The sequence below is a fragment of the Populus nigra genome, chromosome 2, assembly GCF_951802175.1.
Source record: "Populus nigra chromosome 2, ddPopNigr1.1, whole genome shotgun sequence".
NCBI lineage: Eukaryota > Viridiplantae > Streptophyta > Magnoliopsida > Malpighiales > Salicaceae > Populus > Populus nigra.
This window is the reverse complement of record NC_084853.1, coordinates 46,404,560-46,426,312: the sequence shown is the minus strand read 5'-3', so window position 1 is coordinate 46,426,312 and position 21,753 is coordinate 46,404,560. Positions and strand designations below refer to the sequence as shown.

Here is a 21,753-nt window from a genome sequence, read left to right as displayed (position 1 = left end):
TATCAACGTATTAAAATTATTTAAAAAATTAATTTAATATTTTTTCAAAATAAATACAAACGAAAACTACTGCATTCCCTAGCATGTTCTCACTTCAAAAAACCAAGCATATAATGAATTAAAACTTTTTTAAGATTGTTGTGAATATTGTTTTTTAAATTTTTTTATTTAAAAATATATTTAAATAATAATGGAAATATTAATTTAATAATATCCTGATCTTCCCTGCAGGAATGATTTCTTGAGCCACTTCCTATTTTTTAAATATCAGGGCTTGAAAAAGCCAGTGGTAGCCAGCCAACAAACACGTGATTACAGCTATATATTTTTAACAGTTCAAGTTAAACAAGCAAATTGCTAATTATGTGGGAATCTCAGTGAGTTAATGATCGGACAGCCATTAATTAAGAAGCTTGTATAATGTGGAGTATTGTTCGAATGCACCAGCCATCGCCATTAATATAGTAATTTCATAAATCCGCTCTTCTCTGTCTTCTCGTGGTACGGCAGTTCACAGAGATCTGTAATAAATACAGCAACAACACCAAGAGAAAATATTCTAATATTTTAAGAGGGATTTTAGTACTGTGGCTGGATTATGTCTTAAAATTTTTTGAAAATTTTTTAGTTTTTTTTTAGTTTTATATGTTTTTAATATTAAAAATAAATTTTAAAAATAAAAAATATTATTATAATATATTCCTAGACAACAAACATTTTAAAAAACAACTAACTACAGTTAAAAAAACACTAAACACAGACATGCTAAAGCCTGTCAAGTATGAGATCTCAAACGGGATTGTCTTAAAAAAAATCCGATGATTAGATAAATAAATTAACTATGAATTGCCAAATTGGTCGATTATTTTTATTGAAACAATCTAGTTTTGCTGATTAAAAAAATTAGTGCACTTGATCATAACCATTAATTAACTTAACGAGTGAGTCTCAAATTATATATATTTTTTTAAAATCAGTTCGCTAAACCAAATTAGATTCAAAAACAGCCTTACATAGAGTTTTGATTTCTGACTCAACATCAATTATCAATTACTATATTTAGAATAGTCAGCAGGCGTACTCATGGGGCCTTTCTAAATAAATTCTTTTGATCTAATTATTCAATTATATTTTGCACGGGAAATAATAAAACTTCCTTTTCTTACCCTTTCTCCTCCCTTGATTTTTCCACTTGCAGGAAGGGGTCCATGGCTATTGGGCTGGAGGAGGGAGTATACCAGGTGCTTTGTTTAATACACAGCCGAAGATCTACTGGAGAGAGGGAGAGAGGGAGGGAGCGAGGGAGGGAGGGAGGGAGGGCAGTGGTTGGGCTAACTTCAATTTGGATGTAGGTCCCCCCTGCCCCTCCAGTTGCACCAATCACGAGGTGATTATATATATATTTTTAATCATGATCACATCAAGATTAAGGTAATATTTGTTTTTTTATTTAAAAATTGTTTTTTTTAAAAATTATTTTTTAATTTTTTTGATAAACCGATATTAAAAATAATTTTTTTAAAAAATAAAAAATTATTTTAATGCATTTATGAGTAAAAAATATTTTAAAAAGTAATTGCTATCATATTATCAAACACCTCACAAGTATTTAAGAACGCAATTGAAATTATATTTTTTAAAATTTTAATTTTTTTATTTAATTTTTATTTAATATTAAAAATAATATTTTAAAATAAAAAATTATTTTAATATATTATATAATAAAAAATATTTTCAACCAGAATCACCACTAAGCTGTTAAATAGCCTCAGAAAATCACAGAAAGGAATAAGAAGAAGAAAGGACCTTAATTTAGTGGTTGTTTCTCCTACAAGAACGGCTCATTCAGTCCCTTGTGCTGTAATTGGCTGTGCAAGTGAGCTGATTGAGACGTGCTGTGCCCCTTTAGGAACTTTTTTAGGTAGCCGAGTGCAGATTTGTTCAACTAATCATGGAAAATTAAAAGATATAATCCATTGCTAGTTTGCTACCAAAACTATACACAACAATCCTTGTTCGGTGGGTCATTGTTTGTTGTTATGTATCCTTTCGGGGTGAAGTGGAATGGGAAGCCTTCCTTTTAATGATATTCCTTTTCCACTCGAATTGAGATGATGGCCCATAGAATTGAGCTGGAGCATCATTTGCATTTCTCTTCGAAAAGAAGCACCGGGAAAGTTGTTGAAAACTCTCTGTGAAATTCTGCTTAAAGAGGCATCGTTTCAATGATGCAAATTGAAAGTCGGCTCGAGGAGATTTGTCGAGTAACTGGGCTTTCTTTGTGTTTTTTAGCCCACTGGATAATCTTCACCGTCGCCATTCTCGTGGACACAGCTACAGATTCCAAATGGTTGGTACTTTGATAGACTGTGCTCGGTGCATCGAGAACATAATAATATTAACAAGATTAACTTTCCATAGCCTGGTGAACCTCATCATACAGCTAAATTCAGTGAATGATTAAAAAATTAAACTAGTATTATAAAAAAAATCTATTGCTTTTCCCTCGTACATTAGAGCATAATCTCTTAAGTTCATAATATAATTACCATGCTGGTCCCAGAACCTAGGTAACAGATATACTGAATCAACCTATAAATCAATAAATTAATTTATAATGATATCATTTTAAATAATATTAAAATAAAAACTAAACCAACATCATCTTAAATAAAAAAAATATATACTTGAATTGATCTAGTCGAGTTTATCCGGGTTATGAGTTGATTTATCAGGTCACCTCCACTCTAGTTCAAAACCAACCCCAACCCATTGAAGGCTCATAATTTACAGGTCATCTAATTGATCTTCCAGGTAATACTATCATGTTTTTTTTTTCTTTTTACATATAATGAAAATGTGGGTCAATTTGATAGGCCTTAACACCAACGTAAATTAGAGAAGCGCAGTAATCTACCTATCAAAGCATATGTTGGCAAATAGATTCACATCTTGTTTTTTAAAAACTAATTTTTTTATTGTTTTAAATAATTTTTTTATATATTCATATTTTTTTGATTTTTTAATATTAAAAATAAATTAAAAAAATAAAAAAAATATTATTTTAATATATTTTTAAATAAAAAATACTTATAAAACATAACCGCAACATAACACTCCTGCTTGTTTTGTCCTTAACGTTCATGGGCCAACGTTTTCTCAAAGGTTCTTCTTATAAATAGAAAGTGTGACTGTGCTGAACCCAGCAGCCCTTTTGTACTAGGCCCAGGTTTGGTCACGTGCTTGTTACCCCCAAGTTGGGCCCCATCACTGAAGCCTCCGCCAATTCTTGACATGGGCTATTTACAAGGACCCGTTTTGTCATAAAATCAAATCATCAAGGAAAATCTTTTCTCCTAGCTCGGAGCGTTAGACCATGGATTCGAATATGATATCGGTTCCTGCAATATTATACGAGATAATTATTTTTATTAATCACATGAAAAGTCAAAAAATTAATTTCTCTTGAAATCATTTTTTAAATCGTAGCATTATTATTATTTATGAAAAAATATTATTTTAACTATTTGATTTCAAGATAAATTATTTTTAGAATATTCATAAATAAATAAATAAATAAAAGAGAAGTAAAAGGCAAAGCTATCCAAGCCTAGGGGGGCCTGGTCTAGAAAATAAAAAATAACATGCGTGGTCCACTGTAATTTCCACTTGACCGTGCTTGCAGTTTTCTCATTTTCGTGACATCAAAAGAGAACCAGTGGAGTATAAAAATAATCCTGCTTACAGATCCATCAGCCTTGGCAGTTTAATTAAAAAAGAAGAAGGATATCTCTATAAAACGGTAAGTATTGTACAAGTATTCTGCAAATCCGGTACATGTCTGGGTCACTGAGAGAGTTAGTATGAATTAACTTAATTTTTTTAAAAAAATAAAACAATTTTATTTTAATTATTTTTATTTTTTAAAAAAAATCAACGAGTTTTGATAAGATACTACCCTATAACAAGCTGACTCGACAACAAGTTAATCTAGATTTTTAATTGAGTTGAACAGTGCTATTTTTTTCTTTAATCTAAATTAATTTAGATCCTGAAAATTATCAATTCCTGAATTGATGTTTGAATTTATTAACAGTGACAGGTACTCATCAATGGATCTTAATTTCAAAATGGCACATCTCCTTTTCGAGTACAGTGAATGACTGCAGTTTCGTTCGGAAGAAAAGAAGAGCATGCGGACAAAATTAATTTTCCCTTCCACAATTCGGAGCACATGCTTTCCACGTGATTACGTGTGTCAACAGTTACGTAAGAAAAGACCATCCGGCATCCTGGGAGGCTGTAGGCATATGAAAACCAGCGAGCCCTCGTCGCCATCAGAAAAAAAAAGTCGAAGTTAAATGCATCAATAACTCTAATTAAAACTACGTGCACGCTTAAACCTCTTGAGACCTTCATTTTTTTTTTTTTTTACACAAGAGAATTAAGCCTAAATGTTTAATGAGCTTGATACATGAATCTATTAAAGTACCAAGAACATTTCTTAGAACTGCAAATTCAACCGACCATGTGGAGATGCCTCCATATGTAAGCATAAAAAATAAAATAAGTTACAAATAGAAAAAAAAAATAGATGAAACAAGGGGGACTGATTAATTTATTTCTCAAGATTAGAGGGACTAATTTATAATTTACTCCACAAAATAACCACCATGGATACGAAAGCAAGTGTATACCTACAGCATCTACCCCTTTGATAAATAATTATTTAATTTGCACTCGAGGTTGTGGCCTTGCGATTATGGCAGAGATTTGTTTTCTTTTTCTGCACTGGGGTTCGATTCTCTATGTGCATGCATGTCACTCTCACAGTGTCTTACCTGCTTACTAGGCTTGCAGGGTGTTCAGTAAATCTGGAGATTAGTCGTGGTGTGCGTATAAGCTGGCCCAAATACCCTGAGTTATAAATAAAAAAAATTATTTAATTTATTTTATAAAAATAAAGCCATTTAGAACTTATATACTCCATGAAACTACACAATATATCCGTTAAGGGGTACTTTTTCAAATAATTTTTCATACCGAAATGCATGTCAATGATTTTTTTTATTTTAAAAAAATTATTTTTAACATCAACACATCAAAACGATTTAAAACATATAAATTATATTAAATTTTAATAAAAAAAATTTAAATTATTTAAGAATACCGTTTTGGACCGCGTTTTTAAATTTCTAAATGACAAGCCAACTTAAGCTAGCGTCCTTCGAATTAATTGAATCTGAAAACATTGCTGGTACAAGAAGCTACAACAAGATTCGGATTCCCCAAATCTCAGGCCGGCATCATTTTATCGCCACTAGTTGAATGAGATAACATGCATGGATTCTCGAGGATGGCTGATTTTCATTTCTGGGGAAAATGTCAAACCACCTCCAAGAATATAATCAATTTGTCAAATGTCAATTGTTCTCTATTATTTTTATTTTTTTCATTTTTTATCTTTAAATATTTAGAAAGATGAAAGAAAACAATTCGATTAAACTATATTAAAATCAACTTAAAATTAATTCTGAGGGGTGTAATTCAACTAGTCAGGTTTTGTGTTTGTTTTTTAGAGGTCATCAGTTCAAGTTTCAGAAACCTCAGGATCACTGAAGGCTTATATGTTTGTTAACTTCAGAGTTCAAGTCGAAGTACGTGTAAGTTGATCCGAACACCCATATTAATCTAAAAAAAAAAAACCAACTTGGAATTAATTAATTACATGTGTGTAATTTTTAAATCTACATGCCCTCGACTCATAACTCAAATTATTTTGTTAAAACTTAGATGAAACCGATTAATTTTATATTTTTGTTAAAGATTATTTTACCCAATCCGAGTCAATTCAATGACCACTCATCTAAGTCATGATACAGAGTTTGGCCAAACTACAATTAAGAATAAAGTAATTAAAGTTAAAAGTTGAGAGTAACTAATGCTATATATATAACACTAGCTATTAGCATTAAAACAAAATTAATCACCCTATCAATGCTGGATGATTTTTATCCTCCTTACTGAGGTGTAGTGGGCATTTTGGTCATTTAAGTATAAAAACTGTTCAGATCCGTGCCAAGAGCAATTCCCCTTTAATTATTTTGCTTTCCATATCTTTTCCCTGCTTTTACTTTTAGGAAGCTTTCTTTTACTTTTGAAGCACTAGAGATTAATATAGACTTCCATGTCCTTTGGAAATTTATATTTTATTATTTTCATATCTAAATTCATGTCGTTTTTCAAATTTGGGCTTAATTTCTTTTTCCTTTTTCCTTTTCCTTTTCGTTTTCTTTTAGCATTAGGAGATGAGCTTGATTTTTCTAGCGACCAGAATGTTATGGTCTCCTCTTCCTTTGGAATAATTAATTTTAGATGGCCCACCTTCAGCATGAATAGTCATAAGTCATCTTGCTTAATCATTTAGGATGTGATTAAAATGCATACGTACGGTGTTTATATATATAAATCAAAGAACTATATATCATAAACAAACATGGACCGACAATTATAAGCTTGGCTATTAAATTTGGATCATCCTCGAGTCTACTCAAATCCTGGTATAGTCAGAGTTTATAGAGAAATTTACATGGTTAAAAATTTAGTTAATTCATGATCTGAAAGTTTTGGGCTAAACTATTCAAAATTTCATTTTTTTTTAATTTTAAAATGATATTGTTTTGATTTTTTTTAAATAATTTAATTTAGATTAACTTGTTTAGATATAGTTTTAGATAAATAAAGTTTAATAATTATGATAAGATGTGATGGGAAGAAATTATAACCGCATAGAAATATTGGTGCATTTCTCGTCAAGCAGATCCTGAAGTGATTGGAGGAGCTTTTCCCTGTTTATATTCTAATTCTCCAAACCCATGAATTCCGTAATTCAAATAATGTCTAGTGGCTAAGTGGGCCTCGTAGGAAGAATGCTTGTTTTTGTCACCAGAATGCCGTCACTATATCAGCTAGGTCAGGCTCCATAGTTTCAAAAGCAAACACTACTGATCAGTGGACATACGCAGAAATAATTCATTGGTAAAGTAAAGATTTTATATAACTTTATGACGTGATAGTAATTTTCAAGAAAATGAAGTAGGAAGATTGAAAATCATAAGCATTCACAAATTATTGATGTGTCAAATGAAGGAAATGGATCCGTCCCATGGCGGATTCCAACTAAGGGAGACCTCTTGGTTTGGGAAGTTATGGTAATGGTGCCGGTGTTCTCACGCCAACTGCGCCAACAATTCTTGCACGGGATCCTATCTGTTTCAGTGCAAGGAAAGAGGGGGAACCGAGAAAACATGGATTTATGGATTGATGTGATGCAGATTCCACCTGTTGTCCCGTAGAATTATTAAGAATTTGATGGTGGCCAACATCTACCATGCACGAGGGAAAAAGGTGCAAGTAGACTTCTCACTAGGTTAATGTAAAGAATCTCTTGCGCACACACGCAAATGGAATCGACTGCCTAACATGATTCCTAGCCCCCAATTTGCTGGGATTCTTTAATTCTTATTCAGTTAACAAACAAGGATTCTTGGAGTGAAATTTTCTCATTCTTTGATGGATTCTTCTGATGTTTTCTTCGTTACAAGACACTCATCGTTTCGGGATAAAAGTCTTAACCTTTTTTATAGGGCTAGGAATCGCTGCCTTGATTGATTGATTTAAGAATCCTAAAATCCCTGGTCACCAGTTATCGTTCAAAGCCAATGGAACTGTTATCTTAGAGTCATATTAGGACCTCCAATAGCCGAGGATTTGAGTTCCTTCTATACAGATGCAGTTCCGTTTCGTTTCCTGCTGCTTTCGTTAGGTCGTCTGTAACTCCCGACTGAATTCATTATGTACGCTGTCCCTTATCAGTACCACCCCATCGATGACATGCCTTGATTGTTCCGTTTACCAGAGAAGACTCAGAATATTCTTCGCATTCTCAACATAAATTCCAAAAGGGCGCCTGATATCATTGAACTTTTCTCTTAACTTCTCTCCAACCGGAATGGAGAGGAACTCTGATATCTGGTCAACGGCTCTATGGTGAAGGAATCGCCTGAAAAATCCTTTATCGATGGAATCTCCGGTGAGAAGCATTTTGTGTAGGTTGGTTCTGTAGGTTGCATTATTTTGTGGTACTGTTGTATCTCAGGGGTTATGATGAATGGTCTAGAGTTGCTGCGCCTGCGGGCGATGGAACTCTATAACCGTTGATGATGGCACGCCTCGAAAATAATTTCCGAAACGCCATATGAAGCAGTTTAATGAGGGAGGTTGACGGTGCTGGCCCGCAGGGGAACAAGGGGGAGGGATATATGGAGGAGCATATGAAATATTTTAATGTTTAGCAAAATTCTTGGGATTTTTTTAATAAAGGGAAAGAGAAAAATATATATTTTTCAAAAAAATAATAACCAATAATTACTAGGAATTCATTTTAAAGAGATGATGAAATAAAAAATTAGATCCATCAAAAGCCACACACACACACACACACTTGAAATATATATTATTATTTTTTTAATAATAAATAATAATTATAAAATAAATATTTACATGCAAGTGTGTTCTTTTTTTTTTTATCACAGAAAACATATTTTACATTTTTCATATGTAAAATATTTTCTGCAAAATAAACAAGTGCATGTCAATGTTCCTGTAAGAATACGAGAATTCCGTTGTTAAGGGCATCTCAAGCTCTGAAAGGATTCTAATGTTTATTGATGGGCTATGTTTGGATCTTGCCGAACTTTATGACGTGATAGTAATTATCAAGAAAATGAAGTTGCAAGATTGATAATCATAAGCATTCACCAATTATTGATGCGTCTAATAAAGGAAATGGATCCGTGCCATGGCGGATTCCAACTAAGGGAGACCCCGTGGTTTGGGAAGTTAAGGTAATGGTGCCGGCCGGTATTTCCTGTCTGTTTCAGTGCAAGGAAAGAGGGGGAACCAAGAAAACATCAATTTATGGATTAATGTGATGTTGATTCAAGTGCAGATTCCACCTGTTGTCCTGTAGAATTAAGAAATTGATTGTGGCCAACATCTACCATGCACGAGGGAAAATGGTGCTAATGGAATCGACTGCCTAACATGATTCCTAGCCCCCAATTTGTTGGGATTCCTTTATTCTTATTCAGTGAACAAACAAGGATTCTTGGAGTGAAATTTTCTCATTCTTCGATGGATTTTTAAGATGTTTTCTTCGTTACAAGACACTCATCGTTTATTTTCTCATTTTTTGATGGATTCTTCTGATGTTTTCTTCGTTACAAGACACTCATCGTTTCGGGATAAAAGTCTTTACCTTTTTTTATAGGGCTAGGAATCGCTGCCTTGATTGATTTGATTTAAGAATCGTAAAATCCCTGGTCAGCAGGTATCTTTCAAAGGCAACGGAACTGTTATCTTTATGCATGATTTATAAAGGATGAGAGGCATGAAAACACTACTAACAATTGGATATTTATCGTCAACAATAAAGAAGATCTGGATCGCTCTACTGAGGCATTATATTTCATAATTTACAGCTTACAAAGAAAAAAAGAAAAAGGAAAATAAGAACAACAAACTCCCATTCCTTTTTGCTAGCTTGACTCCAGCTTCTATGCTATGATGGATCTTCAAATTTTCATCATCTTGTCGAAGCCTTCAATTAGTAACTCTAACAAGGTCGGATCATTCGATGCTTGAAAAAAAGTTTCTGGCATTGTAACAAAAAGTTCTCTATTCATTCTTTACGCCCTACTTTATTAGCAGGAACATGCTCGAACTCATTCCTATGCATGGATTGGCTAAGAAATTAAGGCCCCGTCTTCAGGGTGCCCGGGTTTGTAATATTCGGATTGTGGTAAGCCATAACCGAGGTTAGGATAAAAAACTCTGCGAAGTTGGTTATATTTTTGGACATCAAAGCCATGAAGCACCATGAGTTTCTTTTGTTTGGTCTTGAATCGGCGCTGGAAGTACCCTTCAAAAGAAGGATCGGTGGATGTTCTAAGGAAGAAACCAAAGGCTATTGCAGAGTGAAAGGAGGTCACGAAGTAGCATATCGGCTCCATGACATCCCAGTCTAGTTCCCAGAAGGTGAGCCTCATGAACCCAAGTGTCTGGATTATTATAAAGCCCAGCCCACAACAAAGCTCCGCTCGTACCTGGGTTCTAGCCTTTTTATCAATTATTGCCTTTAGTTTCTCCATATGCTCAAGCTGTTTTCTTCTTGGATCGTTCGGAGTTGCCATAGTCTGTGATATCATGTGCTCCATTGATTTCGCCACCTGGTACACAAAAAAGAAATTTAGATGTGTTGATGTTTAGCGTGATATACAGAATTGTATAAATTAGACTTAATCAGAATATCATTATTATGATAATATTTCTTTGGTTGTCCCTTGGCAAATGGCAAGTCCAGGAAAACAAGTCGACATAGAACAGTCACACCAAACCACTTGGATCATAAGTAGTATGTATCGCTGTTATTAGACCCGGAACAGCCCAATAAATAATTCGGTGACATGTCGATTCAGAATGACTTATTAGAAAAAACCTTTAAGAAAATAATATGTTTTGATTTTCTTACATTTTTTTATCAAATAAAAATATGCTACACATAGACAAAAACTACCAGTTAATTAATTAATCAAATAAAAGTAATTAATACCTGCTCAGGCCTGAGATACACAATGTTCCCTAAAACGATGACGTTCCCAGACTGGTCAATCAACCTTGCAAACTCAACACCTTGATCTTCATTTCCACACTCATCAACACAGACTTTAACAAACTCCGAATACATAATCGATACTTTTGGGATCTCTCTAAGTCTCGCCTTCAACTTCTCCATCAGAGAAACCCTCAGGACCTTCTTCGCATTCTCAACAGAAATTCCGAAAGTATTCGCCTCTCCGGCGACCTGTTCCGGCGGGGTCAGACCATCAAGGTGGAGCCGGTTACTGGAAATGGTGAACCCTTTGAGCTTTTCTCTTAACTTCTCTCCAATCGGAATGGAGATGAACTCTGGTAACTGGTTAACAGCTCTACGGTGAAGGAATCGCCGGAAAAATCCTTTATCGACTGAATCTCCGGTGAGAGGCTCTTGGTGTAGGTTGGTTTTTGATGGGGCATTATTTTTTAGCGTTGGAAGGGATTTAATGGGTGATGATGAGTGGTCTAGAGTTGCTGCAGGTGATGGAACTCGACAACCGCTGGTGATGGTACCCTTCGAAAATAATTTTCGAAAAGCCATATTTGATAAGATTTGAGGGTTTTCAAGCTGTTGAATGAGGAAGGTTGAGGTGTGCTAGGGGAGAATGAGGAGGTATATATAGGGTCCAAAGATGGAGGAGAATCTGGAAATGAAAATGGCGATATATCGGATGGAATCTTTTTGTTTCCCTTTCTGCACGGAATCATTTTTTACCATTTATAGGTATAGATATCCTACCGCCTGAGACTGCGCGGTAATGTCGCATATTATTTTCTGTTTTTATTTAAAAATATATTAAAATAATATTTTTTTAAAAAAATTAATTTTAAATACTATTACATTAAAAAAATAAAAAAATAAAAAATTAAAATTTTAAGAAAAAACAAATTGAATCTCAATTTTAAACAGCATGTAAAATGAAGTGTTTATGTTTTTAGATGTTTTTTTAAAATATTTTTATTTTGAAAAGATATTAAATTAATATATTTTAATATTTTATAATGATTTTGATGTGTTGGTATAAAAATTAAAAATATATATTTTTTTTTATTTTGATATATTTTTAAACAAAAAAATTATTTTATACCACAATCTCAAACATTTTTGGAGAGTAAGAGTTTTTTTAATTTATGTTTTAAAAATATATAAATTTATTTTTAAAATATTATAATTTTTTTCTCCAACCAAATATATGTATAGCTCAATGCTTTTATTTATTTCGTATTGAGATAATAACAATATTATTAGATAAAATTGTATCAACTATTTTTATAAAAATAACATTATTTTATTTTATATTTTATATTTTTGTGTTGATCCGATCTCGTTCGGTTGAGTGAACCAAATTTCATAGGTTCAATGTTTCGTTGTGTTTATGAAGCTAAGTTGAATTCCATTGTTACTACTCGTCGTCCTGCATGAGACTACTCCTAGCTGTAAACTTATAGTGCAATGCCATCAATGACCATGCTCTAATGTCAATTGATTATTTTATTATTTCAGTCCAATAATCTAATAGCTAGAGAAAAATATGCTGATATTAATATTTTTACATCATTTCTTATGGACCTCGGAAGATGCTTTTTTTCTTATCACATAAAATATTTTACATTTTTCATAAGTAAAATATTGTATGCAAAATAAATAATGGTTAACATACGAACAAGATTTTAAGAATTCTCCTATCAAGAGGATCTCGAGCTCTGAAAGGATTCTAATGTTTATTTAAGAAGTCTCAAAATTTTTAAGTATCCTGGAAATAAGGCTCCTGAGATGGATAATTGGTCCAATAAATCTCATTCACCTTTTCTATTTAAGATAGTTGATGGCATATACTTAGTGCTTAGTAGGTTAAAGTGGCTAGTACTTGCAAAAAATCCTTTTTGGTGGAGATAGGGACATTCCAATACTTAAATAAATATCTTTTTAGAGAAAAAAAATACAATAATATTTTAGAGAAAAATGCTCTGAAAAAATACATATACAATAGAGAATGAAGATTGTGAACCTTTGATTTGAAGGTTTTATGGTGCATTTATAGCCCACGAGTCTTGTTTTTTGTGGAGAGAAAGGTCTAAAGTATAATTTTATCCTAATAGTATTAATGAGGTATAAATATCTTTTACATCTATAATAATATTTGATAGAAATATAATAGGTTTTTAAAGAACTTTTATGCACCTAAAAGGTATAGGGAAATTAGAATTCAAGACATCAGATATAACTGAGCCTATGGGAGCTGAACTTTTTCCCTAGTCTAAACCCAAAGGAAGAGGGTCATCTTCTTGGGCGTGCCCCAGGTAGGATGGTCATCCCCTTGGGCATGACAATGGAGAATGATCATTCTATTGAGCATGCCAAAAGAGGATGATCGTTACCTTGAACTTGTTGAATTGCTAAGTCCAAATGCATTGGGTTTGACATATTTGTTAGGCTCACATTACCTTAGTCTTGGCGAATGACCAAGTCTAAGTACCCTGGGTCCGACATGTTCGCCCGACCCATATTACCTCATTCTTTTGGGCATGCCAAGAGAAGATGATCATTTCCTTGGATGTGCTAAAGAAGGATGGTCAACTTGGGTGTGCCATAGAAAGAATGTGGTCATTCTCTTGGACGTGTCTAGGGAATGATGGTCGTTACCTTAGATTTTTCGGATTGCCAAGTCTAAGCGTCTTGGGTCTGACATGTTTTTCAGACCCACGTTACCTTGAACTTAACTAACTACTAAGTCTAAATATCTTAGGTCTGAAATGTTTTTCAGACCTATGTTATCTTAGTCTTGGCTAACTGCCAAATCCAAGTGCAATGTACTTGATTGTCTGCTAAGTTCAATTGCCTTAAGTTAGACATGTTTGTCAAACTCATGTTACCTCGAACTTGGCTAAATGCCAAGTCCAAGTATCTTGGTCCTAACATACTCGTCAAACCCACATTACCTTATTCTTTTGGGCATGCTAAGGGAGAATAATCATTCCTTTGGACGTGTCAATGGAGTATGATCGTTACTTTAAACTTTCCGGATATCCAAGTTCAAGTGCTTTGGGTTTGACATGTTTACCAGACCTACATTACCTTAAACTTTATGGAGGGCCAACTCTAAGTACCTTGAGTCTGGCATGTTTTATAGACCCATATTATCTTGGACTTAGTTGTCTGCCAAGTCTAAGTGCCTTAAATCTAGTATGTTTACTAGACCCATGTTATCTTAGACTTGGTGGATGGCCAAGTCAAAATACCTTGGGTTTAAAAATATTTGTTTGGCCCATATTACTTCATTTTCTTGGGTGTGCAAATAGAGGATGGTTATTTCTTTGGGTGTGTCCCAGAAAGGATGTGTTGGAGGATGATTATTACCTTGAATTTACTGGACTACTAAGCAAGTGCCTTGAGTCTATAATATTTGTCAGACTCAATTTACCTTAGACTTGGATAACTGTCAGCATGTTTGCCAAACCCACGTTACCTTAGAATTGACAGACTGCCATGTCTAATTGCCTTAAGTCTGACATGTTTACCAGATCCACGTTACCTTAAATTTAGCTAAATGTCAAGTCTAAATACCTTGGGTCTGGCATGTTCGCCAGATCCACATTACTTCATTCTTTTAGACGTGCCAAGGGAGGACGATCATTTTCTTGAACATACCAAGAGAAGATGTGGTCATTTCATTAGGCATACCCAAGTTTGGCACATTACGAAGCCCAATCGCGTCAGGGTCTGGCTAGCGCTATATCCTGCGTTTCTAGGACTTGGCACACTGTTAAGCCCAATCACGTTAGGATTTGGCTAGCGCTATATTTAGCATTTCTGGAGTTTGGCATAATGTCAAGCCCTATCATGTTTGGGTTTGGCTAGTGCCAGACCAAGCATGCATAGGGCAGGGCACATTGCCAAGCCCAGCGTCTCGAGGCTTGGCACTACCAAACTCAGCGCGCCTTCACTAAGACGTATTTTTTTTCTTGAAAATTTATACCTCTAATTTTTTCTTGATACATTAATTTTTAATAAATATATATCGATAAAAATTTGTTTTTCATTTGCAATGTTTGGAAACTCTTGCTAGTAAAAGGTAAAGATATTAATTCAATTACATGCGGGGTGGATGTTTTATCTTCTTAGGAAGAAAATCTTTTCAATTTAATGAGAAATATTTTTTGTCAGGAAATGGGAAATGCTTTCAAAAAATGATCCAATGATATTTGTTTGACTAATAAGAAGCTAATAATACTTAGTGACCGTTTAAGAATCATCATTTTAGATGTAACTGCGGCTTTTAACTATAACGACAACTTTTAAATACTTTAAAAGTTAATATTATGATGCTTTCCATGTATTATTTTTATAAATTATAAATTATAAATTATAATTTTTTTAAAATCACAGTCACAACTTTTCCAAATCAACCTTTAGGATCTTTACTTATCGATCGGTGCCAAAAAAGTTAATACATGCTTTAGATGCATGATACCTAACACTGAAAAAAGTATAATGCGTCCACCACCAGTCCATTAAAAAATAAAAATAAAAATAAATTAGCTATATATTACCACAGCCAAATAACAGAGGAGATGATGAAATCACATAACAATGTGTTTTCTTTCTTTTTGAAGATAAAAAAAAGAAAATTGTTTTATTTTTTAAACAAAGTAGGGTATCCCTTATTTTAATTAAAATCACACGTGCTTGTTGTAGGATCTTTTTCTCTCTTTTTTTTTTAATTAAAATGATATATTTCCATTTTTTTAATGTATGTCATTGATTATATTGATATAAACTATATAATACTATGTTAAAAATAACTTATTTTAATTAAAAATTTAAGCTAATTTTATTTATTTCTCTAATCCTAGCCTTCTTCCTTTTAACACATGCTTCCACTCTCAATCCGTACGATAACTCTCAAAATAGAATATAATTTTTTCTTCTTCTATAACTTCTCAAAACTAATTATCATTTAATTTTGTTTCTATGTGGGAAAATTTAGTGCTTTTGGGCCTTAACGATTGCATTATTTTGCAAATTAAAAAAAGAAAGGGCTGTACTTTATGTTTACCGATGCAATTTGCTTTGACTTGGTATGGAAATACATAATTTTACATAATTAAGAAGGCATGTTTAATATTTATATATTCGGTAATTTTCTTCGATAAAATAGGCCGAGTTTCAATTATTTCAATCTATTTATTTATTATATAACGATGAAGAACTACTCATGTTATATAATATAAAATTCAAAAACTATTTAATTCAAACAACATTATTTCAATATTTTTTTAAAAAAATTAAAATAATATAGTTTTAATTTTTATTTTAAAAAAACATTCAATCAAGCTTTGATCATGTCATAAATTAACTTATCAATTTATTCAAGTTTAACCAGGATCTATTTTTTAAGAAAATCTTTACCTACACTGATTTGGTTTTAATAAAACTAATTTACTATTGCAAATGACCATGAATAGACGAATGAGTAAGTTTTTATATGTAATCAAAATTGTCTCTTTCCAGAATTATTGCTATAAAAAAGTAATTAAAAAGGGAAAATAAAACAGGAAAAATATTATAAATACAGAAGTAGCATAACTCTATAAAATACATGACGCAGTGTTGATATATATATATATATATATATATATATATGCAAACAAAAAATAACAACCATGTACCAATTCCTGTACAATATCCAGTGCTGTATAGTCCACTATAATACCATTAGTTGTAGGCCATGAAATGTGGAAGTCCACCTAATAATTAACTTTTTGATATTATTTTTCTTATATAATATAGTTTCTTTAATAGTATGATGCATGATTTTTTTAAAAATATTTTTTAATTAAAAATACATCAAAATAATTTTTTTATTTTTAATATCAATATATCAAAACTATAAAAAAACACTTAAAAATATTAATTTAATATTTTTTAAAATAATAATATTTTAAAAAACAGATTGAATAGCATTAAAAATAAAAAAAATGAAAGATATTTCGAGTGGATGTAGTGCAATCCTAGAAAACTCAACATTTATCTCTAAGATTTTTCTCTTACAAGACAAAAGGAGTAGGTTCAGAAAAGACAACAATACTTGTTACTCGCTAAAGCTATGTTGCTAGGTACTGTAGTGTCCTCTTCATCAATTACATTCAAATTGTATCAAGTTAAAGCCCCAATTTTTTTGTCGGAAAATTAATTATTTTGAAAAGTAAACTCCATAAAAAAAATTTGGAGAAAAAAACTATCTTTTGAAATATTTAAATGCATATCAAGTACTAATAACATATTTTCTTAGAAGGTCTAACGGGCTTTGAGTTATATAATAAAAAATAATATTTCCTAGAACGTAATTAACGTAATTATAATTAAACATTAGTAATCATAATTAAGATTTGAACCTCATTTCATTACAGAGAGTTATCCTGCCTGTAGCTAATTAAGCCTGTTGCGTAAAAATGATATTCGCCAAACAAAAAATGGATGCATAGATATTTTATGGTGGAAGGAAGTGAAAGGTTTTAAAAAATAAAAAAAGTTAATGAAAAGTCTGATAGAAATGTGTGTGTGTATGTGGACTGACGCTGACGGCAACCATTAATAATATAATAGTTATAATTATTAGATTTAATTTGAGAGTCACTTGAAAAAAGCATGCATCATTAAATTATTATATTAACTTGTGAATTATACTGTGAGTTATTTTTTGTAAAATAATATTTTTGGTTTTCGACTGATCAAGTCTAGAGGTATCAAGTAGATGCATCAATCATACCACTAAAAACTCATTTAAATGGTACAATAAGTTTTGCTAAGTTAATTTTTTATTTGATTTTATTAAAAACTTGATCCAGGTGATTTACCGATATGATTTTTCATTAATCATACAATTTTTTATTTGATTTAAAGTAAAAAAAGAAGGGTTATTGTAATAAGTTGTTTCAAATGCTAGATTACTTGAATCAACTTATCAGACTCAATCCGGTTTAACAACTTACTACGATGATAACCCCTGTTCTTTATACTTGAACAATTTTGATCTGCATGACTCCAGTACACGTGTAATAACTTCTCCATTCCCAGATGAAGCCATAGGAAACAAAATCTTCCACCTGGTTCAAAAAAGATGCCTGTTTGAAAACTGCAGATATTCGTGAGTGTTTGCAACTGATGCAATTTGTAAGAGGGACATGCACAAGGTCAGGCCAGAAATGAGCTGCGTCTCTTAAGCGTAGACCGGAAGCAACGTGGGGTGGTGGTTCTGACTTTAATTTGTGGACAATTGGCAAGCTTTTGCTTTGCTAATTAGTCAAGTGAAAGGGATTGTAGTGGAGTTGAGGTCACCACAAAATCTTTATCCAAAGTTTTAACATCAATTTTTTTTTCTATAATGGAAATGATTTTGAATTTGTTTGTTAGAGAGTGTTAATTGTATATCTAGGGAATTAAGGTAAAAACAATTTAAATTTAAAGACAAATTCTCTTTAACCCAAAACAAAAAAAAAACGGTGCATCAAATATTTTTTTAAAACACTACTTTATGTCAATGGACATAGTTTTCGATCCTACTATTAAAATTATACTATAAGATGATTCCAAAATCTTGTTTGCATCAATGTCACATCCTCTCCATACAATCCTACCTTGATGGACTCATTTGTCATTCATTTCAACCCCAAGATCCACGTATTTTATATATATGGATGCAAATTGTTCCATGATCGAAAGCTTGCATCCCTAGTCATGACTCACGAATCCATTTTAGGACCTTTGGTCCCAAACGAATTATGATCTGTTCACAATATCTTCCCACTAGAATAATTATATAGAGAGAGAAAAAAAAGAACTGTTTTTAGCTTCCTAATTTCCCCACCGAACCTCCATAAATTTCAAATAATTGTGGGTGGTGTAAGCATCTCTCTATCCCCCTCGAGTAATTAACTTTCCATTTATAAGTATATTCTCATGATCTAAGCGTAGCTATAATCTTCTACTGTCCGCGATAGAGATGCATTTTATTTTCATTTCTTTTGCATGTCCTTGCGTCACAAGTCATTTCTCTTAATTTCTCTACTAAATTCCCCATGCCTTGCTTCCTAATTTCCCCACCGAACCTCCATAAATTTCAAATAATTGTGGGTGGTGTAAGCATCTCTCTATCCCCCTCGAGTAATTAACTTTCCATTTATAAGTATATTCTCATGATCTAAGCGTAGCAATAATCTTCTCCTGTCCGCGATGGAGATGCATTTTATTTTCATTTCTTTTGCATGTCCTTACGTCACAAGTCATTTCTCTTAATTTCTCTACTAAATTCCCCATGCCTTGCTTCCATGTACGCATGCGTTTACTACCGCAATAACCATTGAATTCTTTTTATTTTTTCGTGACGTGAGTTCCTGGTTGTAATTGGGTTGTGTTTTTCGATCTCTAGCTTTCGTTATTATAGGAATGCTACGATGGAAAATGCCTTTGCTTTTAGAATTCTTTACGGAACTACTTCATCGTTTCATCACTTGCAAATCAATATGTAGAAGATTCACGGAAACTAAAGCAAAGAGGGAATTCTAAAATTCATAAACAACTTCAACTTTATGTGTAGTTTTACTTCTAGCATGCACGCACCAAAGGAGGGATAAATAATATATTGATATACTTCACGCGGTACGCATCATCGATCTACTCTAAGATTATAAATGTAAGACTTGAAAAATATCTTGCAAACTAAAGCACCCAGTTGGCCGTCGACAATGGAGAAGGGACTCCATAGAACGATAAAGTCAAAGACCATAAAAAAGTCTTTAATTAGTTGAGGGATCGGGCATATTTTTCCCTATTTGAGTTCTGAGACGGATCGAAAGAACTCCTATTGATCACTAATCTATTTGACAGTACCCATTAATTAAGGACCTGATTTTCTTCAGACTATTTCATATAAATTCATTTTAAAAAATAATCTAAATTATATTTTAAAGTTTCATTTAATTAATAGTTTATTTTAAATGATTCTTTAATATAGTAACAGAATTTTAGTAATTAAATGGTTATAATGAAGTTTCGAATCTTGCCATTTTAATTTTTTTAATTAAAATCTAATTAATAACTATGTTAAAAAATAATATAAATTATATTTTTAAATCTCATTTAATAATTTAAATTTTTAACATGATTACTTTACAGTTTTTCAAAGGTTCTAATGGTGAAGCTAATTGAGTAAAACATGATCGTTGATAAATATATCCCTTTCTCATTAATTTATTGTCCAAAATAATACTACAACACTTATCACGATCGAGAAAATGACGAAAAGTTTTAGAAACCTACTGCCCGCCTCGTAAATGCATGCGATTCATTATTTGGCTGCCAAACGTAAAACCTGTGGGGGTTGATTCTTGAGAATTCGTAAACAACGTCAAGTTGGTGCATCGGTTAATTAAGATATCAAGATCTAGTCTTATGATTCGTGAAAGCAACGGTACTATATTAATTAAGTGAAATGGATGTAAGTAGTGAGCAACATGGAAGAAAGTGCAGACAATAAGGTATAAGGCGTACGTTAAGAACAGATGAAATTATAAGAATTATAAATATGGTGTGAGAATTGAAGAGATGTGAGAGAATTTTGTTAGCAAAATGCCAAAAGCAAGCAAAAGTCCCCTCCTACTTGTTGGGTGACTCTTCATCGCTAAAATCGTGCCACGTTATTCATTTTGAACAGTCGGATTTGAGCTAGATAAAGAAAGCTTCTTGACAGTGGTGTTATACTAGTATTCGTATTCGTATTCGTCTTTGGACAGCTCAAACCTTAACTGGAGCGAAGCTTATCGACAAGTCATTTGGTGTGTAGATGGGACTTGTGAAAACATAATAAAATTAACTATTATTTGATTAAATTTCAGAGATAAACCTAAGCATATGCAACCTTTATAAGCATAAAAACATTAGTTAATTATCCCTGAAGTACTTTGCTGTTGACGATGAATACCGAGAGTAATAATGCCTCACATGTTCTTATAGAACATAAAGACAACGATTCTGTTTTAGGTAAAAGAAATTGGATCTAATTAAAGGATAATGGTGCCGACGGATTTTGGGATTCTTAAATAAATCAAGTGGGGCAGCGATCTATAAAAAAAGTAGAGAGATTTTTGTCCAAAAACGATGAGTGACAAGTAACGAAGAAAACATTAGAAGAATCCATCAAAGAATGAGAAATCTTCACTCCAAGAATCCTTGTTTATTAACTGAATAAGAATTAAAGAATCCCAACAAATTGGGGGCTAGGAATCATGTTAGGCAGTCGATTCCATTTGTGTGTGTGTGTAAGAGATTCTTTACAAGCTAGTGGGAAGTCTACTACCCCCATCTTCCCACGAGCACAGTACATGTGAGCCACCATCCAATTCATCTCTACAGTAAAAATGGCGGAATGCGCGTTTGAATCATCATCACATTAATCCATAAATCATGGCTTCTCGGTCCCCCCTCTTGCCTTACACTAAAACAGACAGAATCCCATGTAAGAATTGTTGGCGCTCTTGGCGTGGAAACACCATCACCATGACTTCCCAAACCCAAGGGTCTCCCCGTTGATGGAATCCGCCATGGCACCGCTCAATTTCCTTTATTAGACACAACAATAATTAGTGAAATGCTTGTGATTTTCAACTAATATTGCAACTTCATGCCATAAAAGTTTGATAAAATCTTTGCTTTAGGAATGAATTGTTTCTGCGTAAGCCCACTGAATTTTACTAGTGTTGGCTTTTGAAACTATGGAGACTGACCTCATAGAAATAATGATAGCATTTTGGTGACAAAAACAAGCTTCTTTCCGACGAGGTCCACTTAGCCACTAGCTAGACATTATTTGAATTATGGATTCATGGGCTTCGAGAATTACAATATAAATACGAAAAAGCTCCTCCAACCACTTAATGATCTGCCACATGAGAAATGCACCACTGTTCCTCTGAGATTATATTTTCGTCAATGACATCATATATAATGTTCCATACATTTTTATTTATGCTAGATCTTTA

The 21,753-nt window shown here is 32.7% G+C and overlaps 1 protein-coding gene across 1 annotated transcript; it reads right to left on the bottom strand.

Annotated features, from left to right (window-relative positions):
* Window positions 1-9,448: 9,448 nt before the first annotated feature.
* On the bottom strand, window positions 9,449-11,324 carry LOC133682092 (calcium uniporter protein 4, mitochondrial-like). The gene is made up of 2 exons (XM_062105356.1): window positions 10,673-11,324; window positions 9,449-10,289 (listed from the first exon to the last, which is right to left on the bottom strand). Exons 1-2 carry the CDS (start codon window positions 11,255-11,257, stop codon window positions 9,807-9,809), a joined length of 1,068 nt encoding a protein of 355 aa, XP_061961340.1. The 5' UTR covers window positions 11,258-11,324; the 3' UTR covers window positions 9,449-9,806.
* Between the last annotated feature and the right edge of the window lie 10,429 nt (window positions 11,325-21,753).